This window comes from Thermobia domestica, chromosome 5 (genome assembly GCF_964235325.1).
Source record: "Thermobia domestica chromosome 5, izTheDome1.hap1.1, whole genome shotgun sequence".
NCBI classification, from domain to species: Eukaryota; Metazoa; Arthropoda; class Insecta; order Zygentoma; family Lepismatidae; genus Thermobia; species Thermobia domestica.
In genome coordinates, this window is record NC_137458.1 from 25,768,670 (window position 1) to 25,792,055 (window position 23,386).

Consider the following 23,386-nt stretch of genomic DNA (forward strand, 5'->3'; position numbering starts at 1 on the left):
CGTTTGCTCACAAGGCAGAATGAAAAGACTCTTTGTTCTTTCATCCCATGTTTTTTTAGGAAGCATGAAAGAAACAAAATGTATTTTCGGAGGGTTTGATAATTCTGTTTGGTTTGTTTCCTCGCCCAACGATCTGTACCTTGTTAGTTGTCACTTTGTGCGTTTCTTTAGAACAGATATAATAGGGTTTCTTTTCATTCGTCTTCTGTTTCCAGACTGACATTATGTGTCTGAGGTATCACAAGTGAGTATAGAGGTTCAGTTCCTATTCAGCATTACATTTGTCATCATCATCATCATCATCATCATAGGTGTTCTGCCATTATTGTCAGGTTACTTGCTGCAACTGAGAAGCTTTCATCATCCACGATCTATCGTTAAGCTGTGCGTCTTCACTATGATTTTTCTATCGTCCAGTAATTGTAGCCTCCTTCGTTCTCCATCTTTTTTGCTTCAACCATACTCTCTAGCACGTCCCCCATGATACAGTTCCTTCTTTACCATAGGCCCAACCAGTTTCTCTTTCTTTTCTTAATTATATCTAAAATAGTTATTTTGTCTTCTACCATTTCTAATACTCTCTCATTCGTTTTCCGCTCGACCCAGATAATTCTCTCCATTCTCCTCCACACCCACATTTCGAAAGCTTCTAGTAATGTTTCATCATTTCTTTGCGTAATGAGCATGTTTCTGACAATTAGAGTACAATACTTTACACGAAACATTTTATGCGTCTTTTTCTCAGCTCTTTATTCAAGGTCCCATAAAATAGATTTTCCTTCTTCTTAAACACTTCTTTCGTTATTCCTATTCTTGCTTTCGTTTCACGTTTACGTTTCCATAATCTTCGGGTTTTCAGCTACAGACTGAATACATGGAAGGGATTTCACCTTTAAGTAGAAGCATTGAAGTGATTAAAAGGAATTTAGCATGTCTTCTTTACTTCTTCTTTTATTTTCAATTTACAAATCTTTAGTTAATATTCACAAATGTGTTTATAATTTCTATTGTAGTGCGATGTTTCATTTAGGCCTCCTGATATTTGTTAAAATATCATACTGTTGTTTCGTGAGAAAAATCGGATCTAAACCACCGGAAGTGGGCAGCAGCCCTCTTCACAATATACTTTACAATATAACTTTTGTTTCACAAACGGAATCGGATTTGCAGATATTTTGAGTATTATCTGTCAGGAAAGTAAATGTACACCTATTTTTCGAGTCTGGCATTCCTGCTCTCCATCCGTGGAGGGTATGAGAATTAAATCAATCAAATGTTTACTGAGGGGCAAAAAGAAAAGTTTAATCTGAATAAGACATTGCAGAGGGACACAAGATGTGAATACGAATAGTGCATAGTGTAAATAAAGGATGACACCAAAAGAGAAAGCCAGAAACAGCTGTTAAATTTAGAAAAAAGAGTAAAAATTGTTGAAGTGGGAACATAAAACACAAATACAACAAATACACCGACAACTAAACGATCACCATGCCATGATCTTAGTGTAGTGGTTAAGGTGCTGGCTTACAAATGCAAGGGTCGCCAGTTTGAATCTTCGGTAAGGACATTTTTAAAATTTTTTTGTTAATAATACATGCAGCTCATGAGAGATGGTAAAAGATGTCGTATTTAGTCTTTTGTAGGAATTATTATTGGTAATGTTTAGTACTGATAATACTTTTTGTCTTTGCGTATTGCTTTTATTCTTTTCTTCATTTCAAAAGAGAAGAATATCCGAACAAATACCACCAAAATTCCTCATATTTTGAATGTAAACGCCATTTGCAATTAGTAAAGAATAAAAATTGAACGTTCCGATCTAGCTGCAAAAAGTAAAAAGACAAACATGGAAGTAGACCATACTCATGGTTATTAAAAATACAATTTCTAATATGCCTTACACCTCCCGACCACGTTTCTACGTTAGCAAGTAAGAGGTTTGTGTTTAGGTTAGGCTGATCAATACGTTTTGCAAATGGGCCCGGTTTAGCCCGGAACAAGATGATTGTTAGTGATGATATGAAATTACAACATTGAAAGTGAAGTAACTTGTGAAACGTGCTATTTTAAAGAATAATATAATAAATGTGCTTTCCCCTAACACAGAGAACTGTAAATCATGTATTTCCAGATCGGGAGCCTGAATGGCAAGGAGTGTTATTTGATTTGCTTTTTAGTAACACATTGCATTGCAAATAAAGGTAGACAACATTAGTAGTAAGTAAAACAACAACAACAACAATAATAATAATAATAATAATAATAATAATAATAATAATAATAATAATAATAATAATAATAATAATAATAATAATAATAATAATAATAATAATAATAATAGGTGTTGTTTGTGGCAAGGCAATATCTTCCTCAATTCTTCTTCAAACGTAATGATTGTAACGCCATATCTCCCTTACAAACAACATATTAGCAATTTATATCGAGAGAACGGGAAATTGTAGAGTGATGGGAGCAACGTTGGACAGTATGCACTCATAGTAATCAGAAAAATAAGCGATTTCAATGCAAAATGAACGAAGAGTCATTGTCATGGGTAGTCATGGAGCCACGGCAGAGCCCTCTTTAGGCAAAATGTCGATAGCTTATATCGAGAGAACAGGAGGTGATAGTGAGATGGGACCAACGTTGGACACCGTGGACCCATAAGGCGCATCGAAAAAAAATGGGGGGGGGCGCCAGCCAGCCTTACTTATTTACACATAATAATATAAAATTATATTGTCGAAATACACACACGAGTTAGCTAGTAATATTTCATATTATTATTATTATTATTATTATTATTATTATCGACAGCGTCTTTTCATTACGTGTCCATGTTTGACATGAAGCCAAAGAGAAGATCCATCATTCGTAGAAAGAATAAGAGTTGTCAGTTACTTTAACTGTGAACGACAGCGAAAAATACGAAAAGAGTGATTACCTGTAGCAAGGGGCCGATCCAGGGGGGGCGATCGGGGCGATCGCCCCCCCAGAAGAGGGAACTTTTTTAATTTTATATATATAAATAAAACCCATCTCAAAGTTTGGAGCTCTTAAAAGTAACACTATGACAACCCACCGTTCCCACCCCCCCGCCCCAGAAGTCGGTCCTGGATCCGTCTTTGCCTGTAGCGAAAAGAAACAATACTTTCTCTCAAATGGATAAAAAATCAAGCCGAGATAGATTAGAACTCGCATGGATGGTGCGAAAAGTCAGTGCTTTGTCCACTTTTTTTCTTTAACTGACTCACCGAACGTGTTTCAGTAACCTATTTATTGCTAATTTTACTTGCTTCACTCGTTTAACTTGCTTTTTCTAATAACTTATAACGACAGGGACACGAACACAGAACCATAAGGAACAGTTAAAAATCATAGATGCTCTCCCGCCAGGAATCGAACCCGGGACACCATACACCAAAGGCACACGTGCTAGCCACTAGATCAGCGGGCAGGGCACTGTTCACTTTCTGTGTCGTTAGGGATTACGACCACTGTATTGCCAGCTATCACTTCTGTGGGTTGTATACTATGATCACATGTTTCTTCTTTGCTGGAAGAGTTAAACCTACATTCTATGTAATACATGAGGTATTTAGACCTACATGCTCTTCATATAATGTAATAAAAGGGTCATGCTGGGAATAAGAAAAAGAACATTCCTTGGACAAAACGGAAACTATTGGCATCAGAAATATTTATCTACGAGGCATGCGCAGTAGTCTATTTCAGAATAGTTACTGTTTAGTTCAGTAAACGAAGAAAGGGGTATAAAAAAGCAAATATGTCGCGTCAACGAGATGGACCAGAGTTGATAGAGGCGGAAGCAGATGTGTAGTAATACAACAACTTGGTTAAATTGATAATTGGTTCTTTATTCTGTAGTAGATCGTATCACAACTTTACGGGAGAGCAGAGAAAGACTTACTAACGCTGTCATATAGTAAGCTTTAGTAACACGATCATACAGACACAAATGGATAAAACTGTGAGTACTACAACTTGGATTTAACGAAAGTCGTTTAGATATTCAGTGGTTTGCAGGGTTGTATAAGACACAATACAATTCTTCATACCTCAGCTTCCAGTAACTAGATACATGCAATTTCTAGATAGATACTGAAACTGCTGTCGGATTTTAATACATGACGTATTGCAGGATGCAAAATGCTTTGCATTACTTGTTTGTTTGTAGACAGCTACTAGCTTAGTGTTCTGAAAGGTTGTGTATAAACTAGAGATAGCCAATTCCGGAATTATTACTTTTCGGACTCCCGAAAGTAAAACCGGACAAATTCCGGAATTCGGAAAATTCCGATTTTGGAATAATTCCGGAATTCGGAAAAATCCGATTTTTTTCGAAATCCGGAGTTTTTCTCGATTCCGGAATTTTCTAAATTCCGGATTGTTTCCGAGTTCCGAAATTATTCTAAATTCCGGAGTTTAACTGAATTTCATAATTTTCCGAAATCCGGAAAGTGAAAGTTCCGCTTCCGAAAAATGAATTTATTTTGGTTAATATGAATCGTGGTGGTAATTGCGACTTCTTTGAAAGAAATGGGGTGTATGAGAATTCAATCTGTCATATTTGTAGTTTCGTGTGGAGAAAAAACAAACTTGTGAACCAGCGGTTTAAGAACAACTCAAGTTATTAATGTAAACTTTTCCGACTTCATAAAAGAAATACGAAAGGCATTTTGAATCGAAGAAATATAACATACAAGTTTGCAAGCGGAGATAGAAACCTAACGTAACCATACTAAAAACAAATCTTTTACCGCGTAGCGATCGCGGTTCAGTGGTCAAGGTGCCTGTGCGAATGCACATTGAAATTTTTTTTACTTTAGGATTTTTGATGGCGATTGATCAGCGATAACATATGTTTTATTATATTCAGATATTTGGATACTCGGATGTTTCAATATTTGAACTAGCATATTTTCAGGAATAATAATAATAATAAACTAATAATAATAAACTAATAATAATTATTATTATCTCGTAGAAGATTAAAAGCTAGGAGCTAATTATCGCTCAGGTCATACCATTAGAAGCAGAAACGTGACATTTGGAAAGAATATTTCGGTTTGGTTTAATGTTCCTCACGACAAGAGGAATTTCTCATCTCGTTTCTAAAACAAATAAAATAAAATGAGAATTAACATTTTACATTCGAGACGGGTCAAGGCTAACTCAAAATTTTCGTCTCTCTTTGGAGATGGGTACCGAGACGAGACGAAAAGTATGGTAAACATTTCCCGTCTTGCCTCGATTCTCGAAATAGTGTATGTCCATTCTTTAAGTAACAATTGCTCTGTAGGCTGAATCTCATAGGGTATTTCGTTACATTATATTTCAGAGCTCATTGAATTATGCTCTGTGTAGGTATTTTGTAGCAAAGCTTTTATATTTACCTCTGCATATCCTAAAAATTAGTTTATTATATGCCTTACTGTTGCGTGATATTCAGTTATATTTATTAAAGTTATTTTCGTTAAAACATACAGTAGAATACTTTCTACATGAAACTTCAATGGAACGTTGTAGTTTAAAATGTTGGTAGTTGCAGAGGTGTGTCTTGAAGCAGTAGCGTAGCCAGGATGTGTGTTTGGGGGGTCCCAAGTGCTGTTATAGGCACATATAGAAAAATTACAAACAAAAAATATATAAACATAAAAATATATAAAAAATTACAAACATCAAAGTACCAAAGTACATTTTCGAACCTCTTTGGAGGGGCCGGCCCCTCCGGGTCCCCCTTTCCCTACGCCACTGTCTTGAAGGTACGGAACCCTTTCCCCGAAATATCTACTTTTAAGTAAGTTTTGCCAAATTTCAACGGCAAGCTTAAAACTTTTATTATTATTATTATTATTATTATTATTATTATTATTATTATTATTATTATTATTAATATTATTATATCAACACCGTGTATAATCTTTAAAAGATATAAGGTTTGTATCTGAGTAGTAAAAGCTAATTGACTGTCGATCTCGGTTGTCGAGAAGTCTTCAGGAGGGAAGGACATCGGTCACGTTCTGGGTTTGAGTTCCGAAGGGGCAAGTTTTCGGGCTCGAGCCAAAAATTGTTAAAAGTTATAGGCTTCAGCCAAACATATTCAAAACAGCTGGGACCGGGTTTAGGTGTATCAACGGCTCGAGCGGCTCGGCTTACAGCTCATTCACTATCGAACCGAACCAAGAAGTGAGCCGAGCCAACAGCTCAACCAACCGAGCCGATTTGAGCCATCGGCTTAGTTGAGCTGAGTCGAAACGTGCCGATGGACTAATTTCAACTTAGCTGGCTTGAACCGGTTCACATGAGCCGAGTAGGGCACCCATCCCAACCGAGAAAGCTCGAGGCATCGGCTCAATTAAGCTGAGTCGATGGCTCGTTCCAACTGAGCCGGCTCGGGTCATCGGCTCATCCCAACCGAGCCGACTCGAGCTGTTCGCTCAGTTGATACTAGCCGAGCCGGTTGATATCGCTACCCGAGTTGGTCTTCTGCTTGGGCTCAAAAATTCGACAGTGAAGGTCTCAGCCTTGATTTTAAGAACAACAGTATATACTTATATTGGTGATTACATTTGAGGCTGTCTCGTAATAATAATAAAAAACCTTGTCTTCTCGTTATCTAGACGAGACGAGATACACAAAAATTGCCCCACGAGATGCACTAAAATTACGAAACGAGACGCACCCTTGTCGTGAGCAACAGTAGAAAGTATTCCACATTAGTGCTTACATTTCTCATGGCTTTCGCTTTCCTGTCTAATCAGGCCGTTGTTTAAAAAAGAGTTAAAACGAGCTGAACGAGCGAGCGAGCCATTATCAAACTCGACTCAACTCGAAAATCGCCCAGGAAAACAACTTGACCTTGATCGCTACGCGGTAAACGATTCGTCTTTAGTCTGGTTACGTTAGGTTTCTTTGTCTCCGCTTGCAAACTTGTATGTTATATTTCTTCGATTCAAAATGTCTTTCGTATTTCTTTTATGATGTCGGAAAAGTTTACATTAATAACTGGAGTTTTTCTTAAACCGTTGGTTCACAAGTTTGTTTTTCTCCACACGAAACTACAAATATGACAGATTGAATTCTCATACTCTCTATTTCTTTCAAAGCAGTCACCATTACCTGGTCGAAGACTTATTTCCACCACGATTCATATTAACCAAAATAAATTCATTTTTTGGAAGCGGAACTTTCACTTTTCGGATTTCGCAAAATTATGGAATTCAGTTAAACTCCATAATTCAGAAGAATTCCGGAACTCGGGAAGAATCAGGAATTTAGAAAATTCCGGAATTGAGAAAAACTCCGGATTTCGAAAAAAATCCGGATTGTTCCGAATTCCGGAATGTAAACGAAATCAGAAATTTCTAAATTCCGGATTTTTCCGAATTCCGGAATTTGTCCGGTTTTACCTTCGGCAGTCCTTAAAGTAATAATTCCGGAATTGGCTATCTCTAGTTTATACACAACCTTTCAGAACACTAAGCTAGTAGCTGTCTACAAAACAAACAAGTAATGCAAAGCATTTTGTATCCTGCAATACGTCATATATTAAAATCCGACAGCAGTTTCAGTATCTATCCAGAAATTGCATGTATCTAGTTACTGGAAGCTGAGGTATGAAGAATTGTATTGTGTCTTATACAACCCTGCAAACCACTGAATATCTAAACGACTTTCGTTATATCCAAGTCGTAGTACTCACAGTTTTATCCATTTGTGTCTGTATGATCGTGTTACTAAAGCTTACTATATGACAGCGTTAGTAAGTCTTTCTCTGCTCTCCCGTAAAGTTGTGATACGATCTATTACAGAATAAAGAACCAATTATCAATTTAACCAAGTTGTTGTATTACTACACATCTGCTTCCGCCTCTATCAACTCTGGTCCATCTCGTTGACGGAACATATTTGCTTTTTTATACCCCTTTCTTCGTTTACTGAACTAAACAGTAACTATTCTGAAATAGACTACTGCGCATGCCTCGTAGATAAATATTTCTGATGACAATAGTTTCCGTTTTGTCCAAGGAATGTTCTTTTTCTTATTCCAAGCATGACCCTTTTATTACATTATATGAAGAGCATGTAGGTCTAAATACCTCATGTATTACATAGAATGTAGGTTTAACTCTTCCAGCAAAGAAGAAACATGTGATCATAGTATACAACCCACAGAAGTAATAGCTGGCAATACAGTGGTCGTAATCCCTAACGACACAGAAAGTGAACAGTGCCCCGCCCGCTGGTCTAGTGGCTAGCACGTGTGCCTTTGGTGTATGGTGTTCCGGGTTCGATTCCCGGCGGGAGAGCATCTATGATTTTTAACTGTCCTCGATGTTTCTGTGTTCGTGTCCCTGTCGTTATAAGTTATTAGAAAAAGCAAGTTAAACGAGTGAAGCAAGTAAAATTTGCAATAAGTAGGTTATTAAAACACGTTCGGTGAGTCAGTTAAAAAAAAAAGTGGACAATGAACTGGCTGTTCGCGCCGTCCATGCGAGTTCGAATCTATCTCGGCTTGATTTTTTATCCATTAGAGAGAAAGTATTGTTTCTTTTCGCTAAGGTTGTCACTCTTTTCGTATTTTCCGCCGTCGTTCACAATTAAAGTAACTGGCTATTCTTATTCTTTCTACGAATGATGGATCTTCTCTTTGGCTTCATGTCAAACATGCACACGTAATGAAAAACGCTGTCGATAATAATAATAATAATAATAATAATAATAATAATAATAATAATAATAATAATAATAATAATAATAATAATAATAATAATAATAATAATAATATGAAATATTACTAGCTAACTCGTGTGTGTATTTCGACAATATAATTTTATATTATTATGTGGAAATAAGTAAGACTGGCTGGCGCCCGCCCCCCTAATTTTTTCGATCCGCCTTATGGGTCCACGGTGTCCAACGTTGGTCCCATCTCACTATCACCTCCTGTTCTCTCGATATAAGTTATCGACATTTTGCCTAAAGAGGGCTCTGCTTGGCTCCATGACTACCCATGGCAATGACTCTTCGTTCATTTTGCATTGAAATCGCTTATTTTTCTGAGTACTATGAGTGCATACTGTCCAACGTTGCTCCCATCACTCAACAGTTTCCCGTTCTATCGATATAAATTGCTAATATTTGGTTGTAAGGGAGATATGGCGTTACAATCATTACGTTTGAAGAAGAATTGAGGAAGATATTGCCTTGCCACAAACAACACCAATTATTATTATTATTATTATTATTATTATTATTATTATTATTATTATTATTATTATTATTATTATTATTGTTGTTGTTGTTGTTGTTGTTGTTGTTGTTTCACTTACTACTAATGTTGTCTACCTTTATTTGCAATGCAATGTGTTACTAAAAAGCAAATCAAATAACACTCCTTGCCATTCAGGCTCCCGATCTGGAAATACATGATTTACAGTTCTCTGTGTTAGGGGAAAGCACATTTATTATATTATTCTTTAAAATAGCACGTTTCACAAGTTACTTCACTTTCAATGTTGTAATTTCATATCATCACTAACAATCATCTTGTTCCGATACGAAAATAACCCCCTCTTGCAAAAAAAAAAAAAAAAAAAAAAAAGCCTGACCGTAGCGAAAGGGCGTGAACATTCTTTATGCGATTAATCGCGCCCAATATTTCAATAAGTCTCTGCACACATATATTTCAGTAAAAGAAGAAAAGTTATTCAAACTTTCTGAATACCCATTTATGGGCGAAATTTGGTTCCCTTGGAAGCTTTTGAGAGTTTGAAGGGCCGCCATTTTGAATATTTTCGTCTGATTATTCTGGTTAACAAACTAAAGATATTTCAACAATTAATGTTTGTGCCAAGTTTAATCTCAATTTGCTGAAAATTAGGGTGGTTATGGCATTCACAAATAGCGTTATATATATACAGATAGATAGATAAAGAGACACAGGGAGAGAGAAAAAGTGTTTTGCTCCCTTCTCGCACCTGTGGTGCGTCAGAGCTAAACCGGGCCCCTTTGCAAAACGTATTGATCAGCCTAACCTAAACACAAACCTCTTACTTGCTAACGTAGAAACGTGGTCGGGAGGTGTAAGGCATATTAGAAATTGTATTTTTAATAACCATGAGTATGGTCTACTTCCATGTTTGTCTTTTTACTTTTTGCAGCTACATCGGAACGTTCAATTTTTATTCTCTACTAATTGCAAATGGCGTTTACATTCAAAATATGAGGAATTTTGGTGGTATTTGTTCGGATATTCTTCTCTTTTGAAATGAAGAAAAGAATAAAAGCAATACGCAAAGACAAAAAGTATTATCAGTACTAAACATTACCAATAATAATTCCTACAAAAGACTAAATACGACCTCTTTTACCATCTCTCATGAGCTGCATGTATTATTAACAAAAAATTTTAAAAATGTCCTCACCGAAGATTCGAACTGGCGACCTTTGCATTTGTAAGCCAGCTCCTTAACCACTGCACCAAGATCATGGCATGGAGATCGTTTAGTTGTCGGCGTATTTGTTGTATTTGTGTTTTATGTTCCCACTTCAACAATTTTTACTCTTTTTTCTAAATTTAACAGCTGTTTCTGGCTTTCTCTTTTGGTGTAATCCTTTATTTACACTATGCACTATTCGTATTCACATCTTGTGTCCCTCTGCAATGTCTTATTCAGATTAAACTTTTCTTTTTGCCCCTCAGTAAACATTTGATTGATTTAATTCTCATACTCTCCACGGATGGAGAGCAGGAATGCCAGACTCGAAAAATAGGTGTACATTTACTTTCCTGACAGATAATACATAGACGAATGAGCGTTTTCGTAAGTAATATTTTTTCTTCAGGTATCACCATCACACTACTCTAGTTTTCACTTTTATTTAACTTCAGTAGAAGTATCTTACTCATTGCTATTCTTTAGTTTGCCACACAATCGGTACAGGTAATCTTTGTGTGGAACTGTTTAGCCTTCCAATTCGTTTCACATGTCCTCTCGATTTCGTATTTTCGTATTGCTTCCTTCAAAATTTTACTGCAACGATTTATTAAGCATCATAAAAGGAAACCTCTAACATACAATTATTAGACTGTTGTTTCGTACCCTCCAATTCGCCGTTCCAAGTGAATTTGTGCGAATGGAATGGCAAAAGCGATGAAAATATGTGAATTTAAGAAAGGATTTATTTACAGGCAACTTCATTCTTTCTGTCTTTCTTGTTCTTTCTTCAGAAGAAAACATACAGCGGAAGAAATGTGGCAACAGCGCGCTCCATTTACTGTGTACTGCAATCTAAGAGTGAGACGCTTGGTACCGCTCAATTAACAGTGTTGCCAATCTAACGTAAAGTTACATATTTTTAAGAAGCATTACATCAGATTATTATATATTTTAAATCTACATGTCAAATGAAAACTTACAATATTACATTTATTATTCAGTGTTGCAAAATAAAACAAAAAGGCTACAGTGTTAGAAACATCTGTAAACATTCCAATTTTGGAGGCCTCTACAACAGTCATAACACAAGTGAAATGGATATGTTAGTGCACTTCGAAGTTGAGTTGATTTTGAGTTTAACGTCCCTTTCAGCAGCGAGGCTATGTGAGACGTGGACCTACTAATTAACGTGGAATCCGAACACCATGAGCTTGCACTTCGAAGTGTCTTACTGTCGAATGCTATGATCATCATCATCATCAAAGGTACTCTGCCATTATTTGCAAGTCACTTGCCGCAGCAGAAAACTTCCATGCTCCATGGTCTGCAGTTAAGCTCGTCGTCTTCACGTATTGTCCATCAATTGTAACCTCCTTCGCCTCTCCTTGCTTTTCCTGCCACCATACCCTCTAACACATGCCTCATGATACACTTGGACATCACCAGACGGGAAAACACATAATCAAATTGATCACGTTTTAGTAGATAGAAGAAGACAATCTAGCATGATTGATGTTCGGTCGTTTAGAGGGGCTGATTGTGACACTGACCACTACCTGGTAGCAGCGATAATACGGGAGAGATTATCGTTGAATAAAGGTAATATTCATTGTCCGAAAACGGAGAGATTCAATTTAAAGAAATTAGAAGAGAGCCAGGTAAGAGAGAAATACCAGATTAAATTTCGAATAGATTCTCGGCTTTAGAAGAATCGGAGTGCACTAGTGTTGAGGATACCTGGATTGAAATTAGAGATAGCATTAAAATTTCAGCAAAAGAAAAATTGGAACACGCGAAAATACGTAGGAACAAACCATGGTTCGACCAGGAATGCATTAAACTAACAGAGAAGAGAAAACTGACAAAATTACGGTGGCTACAAAACCCGAATGAAATAACTACACAAAATTTCGCATATATCAGGCGGGAAACTTCCAAAACTTTTAGAACAAAGAAACGCGATATTTTTTAAAGCTAAAATTAAGGAACTTGAAGATAACAGTAAAAATAAAAACATCCGGGACATGTATAAGGGATTCAACGAATTTAAGAAAGGCTATCAACCTCGTCCTTATATATTAAAGAAATCTGACGGTACAGTTCTCACTGACACAGATAGCATCTTAAATAGATGGAAAGATTTCTTTGACGATTTGCTTAACACGCAAACAAAAACTAGTGTGCGTGGAGAAAAGGAGATACATACCACAGAGGCGTATATTCCAGAACCCAACCAAATAGAAGTAGAAACCGCTATAAAGAAATTAAAGAAACATAAATCTCCGGGTGAAATTCCGGCTGTGTTAATTTTAGCTGGAGGCGAAAAATTGTGGAACAAGATACACAAACTCATTCTCCTTATCTGGAACACGGAAGAATTGCCACAAGAGTGGAAAGAATCAATCATTGTTCCAATTCACAAGAAAGGCGACAAAACTGACTGTAATAATTATCGAGGCATTTCTCTTCTGTTAACATCCTGTAAAATCCTTTCAAATATTTTATTAGCAAGACTGACCCCATACGCAGATGAAATTATTGGAGATTATCAGTGCGGATTCAGACGAAATCGATCACCTATCGACCAAATATTTACCATTCGCCAAATACTCGAAAAAAAAGTGGGAATACAATACCCCGGTACATCAATTATTTATTGATTTTAGAAAGGCGTACGACTCGGTTAGGAGAGAAACATTATACAACGTTCTTACGGAACTTGGAATACCGAGAAAGCTAATTAGATTAATTAAGATATGTTTAAGTGAATCCCAAAGTAAAGTCCGGGTAGGAAAATTTTTGTCCACGAGCTTTCACGTCGAAAATGGCCTGAAGCAAGGAGATGCGTTGTCGCCATTATTATTTAACTTCGTTCTGGAATACGCTATAAGGAAAATCAAAGATAGCAACCAGGGCCTACAGTTGAACGGTATTCACCAGTTTATGGCATATGCTGATGATGTAAATTTAATAGGGGATGATATGAGACCAATAGAAAGAAATGCAGAGATCTTATTAAACGCTTGTAGAGACATGGGTTTAGAAGTAAATGCAGAGAAAACTAAATACATGGAAGTGCGTCGGGACCGGAATACAGCAAATTATGGACGCGTTAAAATATTAAATAATACTACTTTTCATAAAGTGGATAGTTTCAATAATCTAGGATCAATATTAACAGACGAAAATCATATTCACGGAGAAATTAAATGTCGACTGAAAGCAGGAAATTCGTGTTACTATTCAGTTCAAAATCTCTTGTCGTCGCGAATTCTGTCGAGGAATTTGAAGCTTAAAATATATAAAACGATAATCATGCCTGTTGTTCTGTATGGCTGCGAAACATGGTCACTTACTCTGAGGGAAGAACATAGACTGAAAGCATTTGAAAACAAGATCCTGAGACGAATATTCGGACCCAAGGGGAACGGGAAGGGGGAATGGCGGAAACTTCATAACGAGGAACTAAATAATTTATATGGTTCACCCAACATTGTTAGAGTCGTTAAGTCTAGGAGGCTTAAGTGGGCGGGTCATGTAGCTAGAATGGAAGAAAGTAGAAACGCTTTCAAAGTCTTGACTGGAAGACCAATCGGAAAACGACCAATCGGAAGACCTAGACGCAGATGGGAGGACAATATTAAGATGGATCTCGCAGAGATTGGAATACAAAGTAGAAACTGGATACAGTTAGCTAAGGATAGAAGTCAATGGAGAGCTTTTGTGAACGCGGCATTGAACCTCCGGGTTCCATAGGCCATAGAATTAGTTAGTTAGTTAGATGCCGTAAAATTGTAAAGTTCCACGAGGATTACATCTATTTCAGGTCTGATGGGCTAGCTCACGATGCTTCTGTAGGAATCACGCGCTAAGTAACATTCGATATGTGCAATAATAATAATAATAATAATAATAATAATAATAATAATAATAATAATAATAATAATAATAATAATAATAATAATAATAATAAATATACTTTCAGAAGAAATACATATTAACGTAAGATGGGTTATAATAAAATAATGGATGGAATGAAAGTATGGCGATAATCGAGAGAATCACTAGGCATGATGTTGCATCCAGAAACTCACCTGGCCTGGGATCAAACTACTGGCCCCTTTTTCAGAGATCATCTTTCTACCGCCGAGCCAAAATACTCGCTTGAATCTTTCCCAGAAGCAAATATTTTTAAATTAGTGAAATAACTACGATCACCTTTATCCAAATGGCTTTGGAACAGTCAAAACTCTTATATAATGTGTGAGTTAGTATTAGTAGTCTCTTCTTTTCTCATGACTGCTGTGTTAATTTGTCTTCATGCCTTCATAAACTTACACTGTTATTACACACTTACTTTCTGACACCTAATTTAGTATTTCAACGTATCTTGACACTTTTCTCAGTAGATTTGGGCAACTAACATATAACTAACTCATTTCACTTCTCAATATTTCATCTTGTACTATTCCATGTGCACGAATAAATTTTGAAAAAGGATATGTACGTATGTTACCTGTATTCATTCATTTGAAGTTTCAGTCCCCACGAAATAGCGTTTTGCACCTTCAGTAAAATGTACAATGTGTTCATAGAACAAATGAGTATGAATGAACTGGTATTTGAGTTTTCCATTTTTCTACTGTAGGGTTGAATTCTGTACTTCTCTCGTTTTCATTTATTATTATTATTATCATTATTATTATTATTATTATTATTATTATTATTATTATTATTATTATTTATTTATTTATTTATTTATTTATTTATTTATTTATTTATTTATTTATTTATTTATTTATTTATTGAAATTAACGCCCCTTTCCAGCACTGAGAGAATATGATGAGACCTGGCCCTAAAATTGAGGTAAAATCCTAATGCATTTAAGGATTTGAATATAAGAGAATATCAGTGTATTGGTTAGTAGAATAAAAATGACCGATCTGGCGCAAGGTCTAGATGTGGAATCTCATTTTTGCATGTTTTTCTAGTAATCCTCGATAGCGTGGACTCAAATTCTCAGTATCACACAGCACGTGATGCCACCTGTATCATCCAGCTATGGAAAATTGAACACCCGGGAAACTCATTCTCTTTTACAACTTCCTTTTTTGGTTGTATTCCTTCTCTTTTATGACCCCTTATACGGCGGTGTATTCGTTCTCTTTTAGGCGGACGTTTTCAACTCTATATAACATAGAAGAGATTACACAAGAAAGGCTACAAGCATTGTATTTAACATAGTATAGTATACATAAGACTATGAACACATAGTAGAGAATAATGGGAATGTACTCGTTCTCTTTCACGACCCCTATTTTAACATAGCTAAAATTACATAAGACTATGTACAGATATTCCAATCAGAGATAACACAGAGACTATGAACGCCTATTTTCGCAACCTCTATGTAACATAATACAGATGGTAAAAGAGTATGCCACTTTTTTAACCCTTATGTAACATACCAAAAACCACACAAGAAAGGACACTAACATAACAGAGATAATGAGGTGTACTCGTTCTCTTTGACATACCAGTGATTGCATAGCGTTATGGCATATAATAGAAATTCCAACCCCTATTTAGCATAGCAGAGACTAAAGAGTACGAGCACATATTCAAACACAATAACCTTAAACACCTGATACCTTTTTCGCAAGCCCTTTTTAACATAACAGAGATTACGAACACATAGCAGGTGCGTATTCGTTCTGTTCTATGGTACCTTTCCCAAACCCTAATAAACATAGCAGAGATTATAAAAACTATAGCTTTTTTAAAATTGCTATTACCAAAGGCTATGAGCAGTTTTTTTAACACAGAAGCACAGACCATTTTTACAACCCTTATTTTGAACGTGCTAATTACGAATATTATATTAGCTTAAGTGCGATACGCCCTGTTAAACACTTTGTATGAAATTTGGTATATGGAGGTTTTCGAACATGCTGATTACGAATATTATATATGTTTTTTTTTACCTAGGTCTTTTAGTTTATAAGGATTACGCACTTCTATAACACTTTTAGCCCATTTGGATGAAACTTGGTATATAGGATTCTTGAACATGCTGATTACGAATATTATACTTGTTTTCTTACCTAGGTCTTTTAATTTATGTGGCATACGCCCTTTTATAACAATTTTAGACAATTTGGATGAAACTCGGTATATAGAGGTTTTCGAACATACTGATTACGAATATTATACATGCTTTTTTACCTGCGTCCTATATTTTATGTGGGTTACGCCCTTTAATAACAATTTTAACCGATTTGAATGACTTGGTATATAGAGGTTTCCAAACACGTTAGTCACGAATATATTATTTGTTTTTACCGAGACTTTTAGATTATGTGAGATACGCGCTTTTAAAAATATTATATTTTATTTATATATATATTTTTAAACAGTACAACATATTTAAATTCTGTTGTTACATTTAGCAATGGAACACTGACCACCATATACCACGATAGTTGTAACCTCACGAACAACGTTCAAATATTTAACCATATATAATCCGTAAATGGTACAACATATTAAAATTCTGTTTGCAGTTGTTAGTATAAAGACAGCAAATAGTTTATGTGACAAGAAGAGAATAGCACTTTGTCTATTTTTTCTAATATAACAGAACCGTAGAGTAAGGACACATTAATGGAGTTTCTGTAACTCACTGTTCTATTATAGCAGATATTACAAAAGAAATACTGGCACTTCTAACGACTCCTATGTAACCATTATAAAAGACATGGCTTCTTTTTTAATTCCTACGAAACATCTTCTATAGAGTCTCTTTTGGATAAGCTTTGTACAGGTCAGAGGTAAAGGTCCCACATAGTAGACCACGAAACCAACGTGACTTATGTCTCCAAACGTCACGTAATTGGAAGTTGTTTTAATATATTAAGTTATAGTGTAATTTTTCAAAATTTAAAGTTTAACTAGCTTAGAACTTTGTTCTATTTTATACATGTTTCTACCAACCAGAAAAATTAAATTTTTCGTGCGAATTTAACTAGCTTGAAATTTTGTAATGTTTTGTACTTCCAAAAAAATATACTATTTGATAAACGAAGGAAACCATTTTAAAATTAAGCCAGGTTAATTACCAATTCAGCGATTCTTTTTAATTTTATATACCTCAGCATTTTATACCATTTGGTACTATTCAAGTAAACGAACGAATAAATCTGAGTGGTCTGTTTACTTTTGTACCAACCAGAAAAATCGAAGAAGCTCGATTTTAACTTGCTGAGAATTTTATACAGTTTTGTACTTATCAAATAAACAAAGTAATAATTTTGGGTGCCTTATTTTGTTTGTACCAAGCAGAAAAAGCGAAAAAGGAACATCTTAACTACCGCAAATAAGCTAAGGAATAAATTTGGGTGTGCTATTTATTTTTGTGCCAACCAGAAAGGTCTATTTTAACTAGCTCTGAATTTTATACCTTTTGTGTTACACAAATAAACGAAGGAATAAATTTGAGTGCCTTATTTAATTTTGTACCAACCAAAGAAAGCGAAGAAATTTCATTTCAACTACCTCAGTATATCGGTGTCATTTTGTACTACTCAAATAAACGAAGAAATAAAATTTGGTGGACTATTTTATTTTTTTACCAACCAAAAAGAAGCGAAGAAGAACGAACCGTTTTAACTAGCTGAAAATTATATATCATATTGTACTATTCAAATTAAAAAAGGAATAAATTTGGGTGGACTATTTTTTAAGTCAACCAGTAAAGGGACAATTTTAACTACCTCAGTATTTTATACCTTTTTGTGCTACACGAATATACGAAATAATAAATTTGGTTGAAGTATTTCATTTTATACCAACCAAAAAAATGTGAAGAAAAACCGTTTTAACTAACTCAGAATTTGTATGTTTTTGTGCTTCTCAAATAAACGAAGGAGTAAATTTGGGTGGACTATTTAGTTGTGGACTATTTTGTATATTTTTGTGTCACCAGAAAAAGGACCATTTTAAAGTTTTACAAACTAATTTTTGTGATGCAAATTTGAAATTCAGAAATTTATAGTATTTTTGTACAAACAGAGCTATGTTACTAGGTGCATTTTGTATTACTAATGAAAAAATATATCATTTAAATAAACGAAGAAAGGCCATTTATTTATGGGGCGACATTTTTAAACTTCAATTTTGCATTATTTTGTAACACCAAAAATATATGTACCATTCCAAGAATAAAAGAAGAGTTCGGGCGGTTAATTAAATTATATTTAAATTCGAATTTTTTGTACCAACAATAAAAAGATATTTCGTTTAAATAAGCAACACTTTGTTGTGATATTTAGTGTGTGAAAACTCTAGGGTCATAGACCAAGTTTGTTATGAGCAAAAATGCTAAACAAGTTAAAAAAGAGAATCATTTTAAATTTTAATTGCCTTTCCGGTCACTGAGTAAGGTTTATAATTATATGGTGAATGGACGTGCGTTTAGCGAATAAAGACAGCGTCGATACTAACAAGGACGGAAATGTCCAAATTTTCTCGGCCACTAACTAAATGTTTGAACGCAAAAAAATGCACTATATAAGTAATTAATGGAGATGGTGGTAATCTGTTTGCCAAAACTCTATGTAAATCAATTTACAGTTTCGAAGTTGTAAAAGAAAATACACGTTTCAGAGTAAAATTGCGCTTGTACTTTTACATCATTTAGTGTAAAAACACACTTTCAAGTGTAAAATACTTTACAACGAAATGTGTGTTCTGTTTTACAACTTAAGAAATGTAAACCGATTTACATAGAGGTTTGGTAAACAGATTGCTACTTTTTTTGTTAATTTACCCATGAAATTTTTTACATTGTATCATTCCAATTCTCTCTTTTCAGTCTTGTATAAGACCAGTTGAAAAATTGGTGTCTTCATTCAGATTAAAGTTAGACATCAAACAAGTATTTTCTTTTCCGTTTTTTAAACGTAGTAACTTAGCTGTTTTATTGATTAAAATAAACTGTCAAGGCTGTTTATGTTGCTCATGCTATAAAGCTGAAGGTTTATTATTGATCTTTTGTATTCACATCGTTCTGCGCATTGTCAGGCATTCCTAGTTCAATTTAATGGCGCATTTGCTTCAGCACAGCACCAACGAAACTCTTGTTTCTCCGCTGGTGTTACAATACTCGGGAGACAGCTCAATTCAGTAAGAACTGAAGCTTCTTTTTTTAATGCGTTGTTGGGAGCAATTTTCATTAAGTGAACTGTGGATATTTCATTCTAAACTAACGATGGTTGAAGTCTTTATAAATCTAATTCAAAACATATGATCGTGTGTTAATAATCTTGGGATAATAGTTAGTGATATTCAGTGAGTTCTTGAACTTGTACGCCAGACGCGTTCAGCTTCGGACATTGCTATAAACGATAAAACAGTTTATACTTGTGATGAATACTTCAATTTGAATAAATATTTATATATTTAGTGTACGGATCCTTAAAAAGGTGTGAGTTTGAAACTTCTTTGTGTGATACTTCTAACACTTTAGTGATAATCGAATTCATTAGTTACAAACTCATTCTACGCAAATTTCGATATTCATTGTTTGAAAAGGAACTGAATGTTGTTACATATACGTATTACTACATGTTACTATTATTATACTTTAGTGATTACAAGATACAACTCTATACTGCAGTGCGAAGTAAATGGATTCTATTTCCCACCAGTTCCGTTATTCCTTACGCTTCTTTGCATTTAGAACACAAAGATTATCCTTTATATATTCTTACCATTAGTTACACAAATAGTAACGTAAAGATTTTTTTTTCAAACTAGTTTTAAAACCTTACATACTCAGAATGGAGACATATAAATATTTCGAAACTTGCCAAAAGTAATGGAAGAGGAATTATCAAATCACCAGTTGCCTTGTGCATCTAGCGTTCCTAATTTCCAAGAATCGATTGATCCACAACAGGAAGATGTTCAGCCAACGACAGAGCCACTAAGATGTGAAATATGTTCCGAAACGTTTCTTACTAAAGAAACATTAACTAGTCATACACTACATTGTAGAACAAAACTTGAATATGAACCTAAAAACAAACATTAAAGTGTCATCAAAATGCGAGTATTGTAAACAGAATATATCAGAAGATAATTTATATTCACACATCCAAAGTTGTGATCTTTCTTCAATTCCTTGTGAGAATTGTGATGCGATGGTTCAAAAGTTTGCTTTGGCCTATCATTTGGAAAAATATTGCGTGAAGAGAATTGTGAAGTGTGAATACTGTGCGTGTGATGTAGTGGCTGACATACTTCAGGATCATTTTCATATATGTGATTTATTTCCCATGTACTGTGACAATAAATGTGGAAGAGAAATGGAGCGGAAGGATTTGAAGCAACACTTGTTGGAGGAATGTAATAAAAGAATTGTTATTTGTGAATACTGTAGTGAAGAAATGGAGGCCAAGGAGTTGGAAGATCATCACGTAAAGTGTTTAAAATTTCCGATTGATTGTCCAAAGGATTGTGGCGTAACTATCGAGAGAGAGAATATAGACAAACATCTGGATGAAGCTTGTGTGAAACTCTTTGCAAAGTGTAGTTTTGAAAGTGTTGGTTGCAACTACGAAGGGTTTCCTTTTGAGCTACGTAGCCACTTACAAGAAGAGAGCATTCATCATCTAGAACTCATGAAAGCTTCTAATGAGCAACTTTCAGAACAACTTCAAAGGAAAGAAACTTCTATAAAAGAGTTAGAAACAAAATTGAAAAGAATGGAAGATGAATTAAAGGAAAGTATTCATCAACTTTCAGAAGAACTTCATGCAAAAGATGTTGCAATAGTAAAGTTGGAAGAAAGGTTAAAGGAAATAAACAAAACAATGATTCTCAAAGATGGAAAATTTTTGTGGAGAATTTCAAATATCTGTGAGAAGCTTACGCAATGTAAAATTGTTTACCATGTTTACAGTGATAAGTTTTATGAGTCTCCGTATGGGTATAAGTTAAAACTTCTTTTATCAGTATATGGTAGTCAGTTCATGGTTGGTACAAAATATAATAAAACTTTAAGGGTTTTTGTTTCAATATGTTCTGGGGAATATGATTCTCTTTTGGAATGGCCTTTCAAGAAAACAGTAACAATCAAGCTAATTAACTTGAAAGATAGAGAGAAAGATGTTGTGGTATCTATAACATATCTGGGATTAAATGATTCGACCGATCAAAGACCATTGAATGGTGAAGACAATGAGGGTTGTGGTGTTTATTTAATTTCACATGAATTGTTGAAGAACGGAGACTATATATCTGATAATGATGAAATATTTTTGGAAGTAACCGTTAGTTAGAAAACTCTTTTAAACATACTCCCTATCATGAAATCATGATTTTATATTTAGAGCGTGCAAACGATGTAAAATTTATATATTGTTTTTTTCAAGTAAGTAGATGAATGTTATCTCGGGACAGAAAAATTAAATCTAAGAGATTATTTATTAATGAGATCATTCGTGATTTAACATTTTATGATTGCTGACAAAAAGTAAAGTAAAAAAACTGACTAAAATTAAAAATTAAAGCCATTAGATTGATTAAATTAAAAATTCATATTAGAAAAAAATAACTTAAAATTATTAAGTTCAAAATTAAAATTAACAGTGGCAATGCATTACTATTATTATATCTTTCATTATTATGATTTGCGTTGATTTCTAAAAGTTAATGGACAAAATCAAAGGTATTGGGAATTATTACGGAAACTTACTGTTTTCATACAAAATTGATGCTAAACGTAATGTTATGTTATAGAACTGAAAAACAAATTACCAATTAAACAAATTACCAAAATTATGTATTTTTTAAATAATCTTTTCTTGTATCTGTTTGTTAGTTATGCAGTTCTCAAAGAGACATTATGCAGTATATGATCGGCTCTGGGGAAGAAAATAATAAATGCTATTTCCAGTGAAATTGAGTTATTAAGTGCAATTGATTGGGATCGGACCAGAGAACAACATGTAGGTAGTTTAATTTCTTAAATATTCCTGCAGATGGCAGAGGAAGCTTGTTTGATATTACATTACATTGCATCGGAATGTTGGATTTTCTTTTCCACTTTACTCGTAAGTTAGAAAATATGACATACCATTTCTCGCTCATATATAGGGTGTTAGTGAACTATACCGACAAACTTTAAGAGGTGATTCCTCACATCAAAATAAGAGAAAAAGTTCATATGGACCTATGTCGAAAAGTGCGTAGTTTTAGATCTAGGGCTGTCCAAAATGGCGAAAATACCAAATTTCAAGAGGATCTATTTAGAATTCGAGAAACTGTGGATGGTGGTACTCATCAGCGTAATGGAAGGATTGCGAATGAGATAAGGTACAACACATGTTCTCTTTTGAAACTTTGAAATGAAATGGAAAAAAATGAAATCTTTGAGTTTTACGTCCCACGATTATGCCGGTTAGGCTAAAAGAGACGGTGGTGATGAGTAATGATTGAAATGGTGGAATAAAGAAAGTGGGAGGAAACGGGAGAACTCCGAGGAAACCCACGGTGTTTGTCCACCACAAAGTTCACTTGGCGGGGGCTGGGATAGAACCCGGGACCCCAAGCACCGTAGGTGAACGCTCAACCACTGATCCACCGCGGCCCCTTTGAAAATTTGAAGTTGGCCCCTGGGCTCCCTTGAAGGAGGGCCCTGGGAGTCACCACAACAATACCATATGATGTGCCCTATGACATTTTCCTATCTCAGTTTTTGTTTCATCCTTTTATTCTCAGCCGTTTCGGATTTATAAATACTGGACGTGTTTTCTGAAAAATCCTATATATATATATATATATATATATATATATATATATATATATATATATATATATATATATATATATATATATATATATACCAACTTGAGTG

The 23,386-nt window shown here is 34.8% G+C and overlaps 1 protein-coding gene across 1 annotated transcript; it reads left to right on the forward strand.

Annotated features, from left to right (window-relative positions):
- The first annotated feature begins 20,537 nt into the window (after window positions 1–20,537).
- LOC145684982 (TNF receptor-associated factor 4-like) lies at window positions 20,538–21,809 on the forward strand. The gene has a single exon (XM_081757331.1). It carries the CDS (start codon window positions 20,538–20,540, stop codon window positions 21,807–21,809), a length of 1,272 nt encoding a protein of 423 aa, XP_081613457.1.
- Window positions 21,810–23,386: the final 1,577 nt, after the last annotated feature.

Coding starts and splice junctions, on each gene's coding strand:
- LOC145684982 (XM_081757331.1), top strand. CDS start 20,538: ATGAACCTAAAAACAAACATTAAAGTGTCATCAAAATGCGAGTATTGT.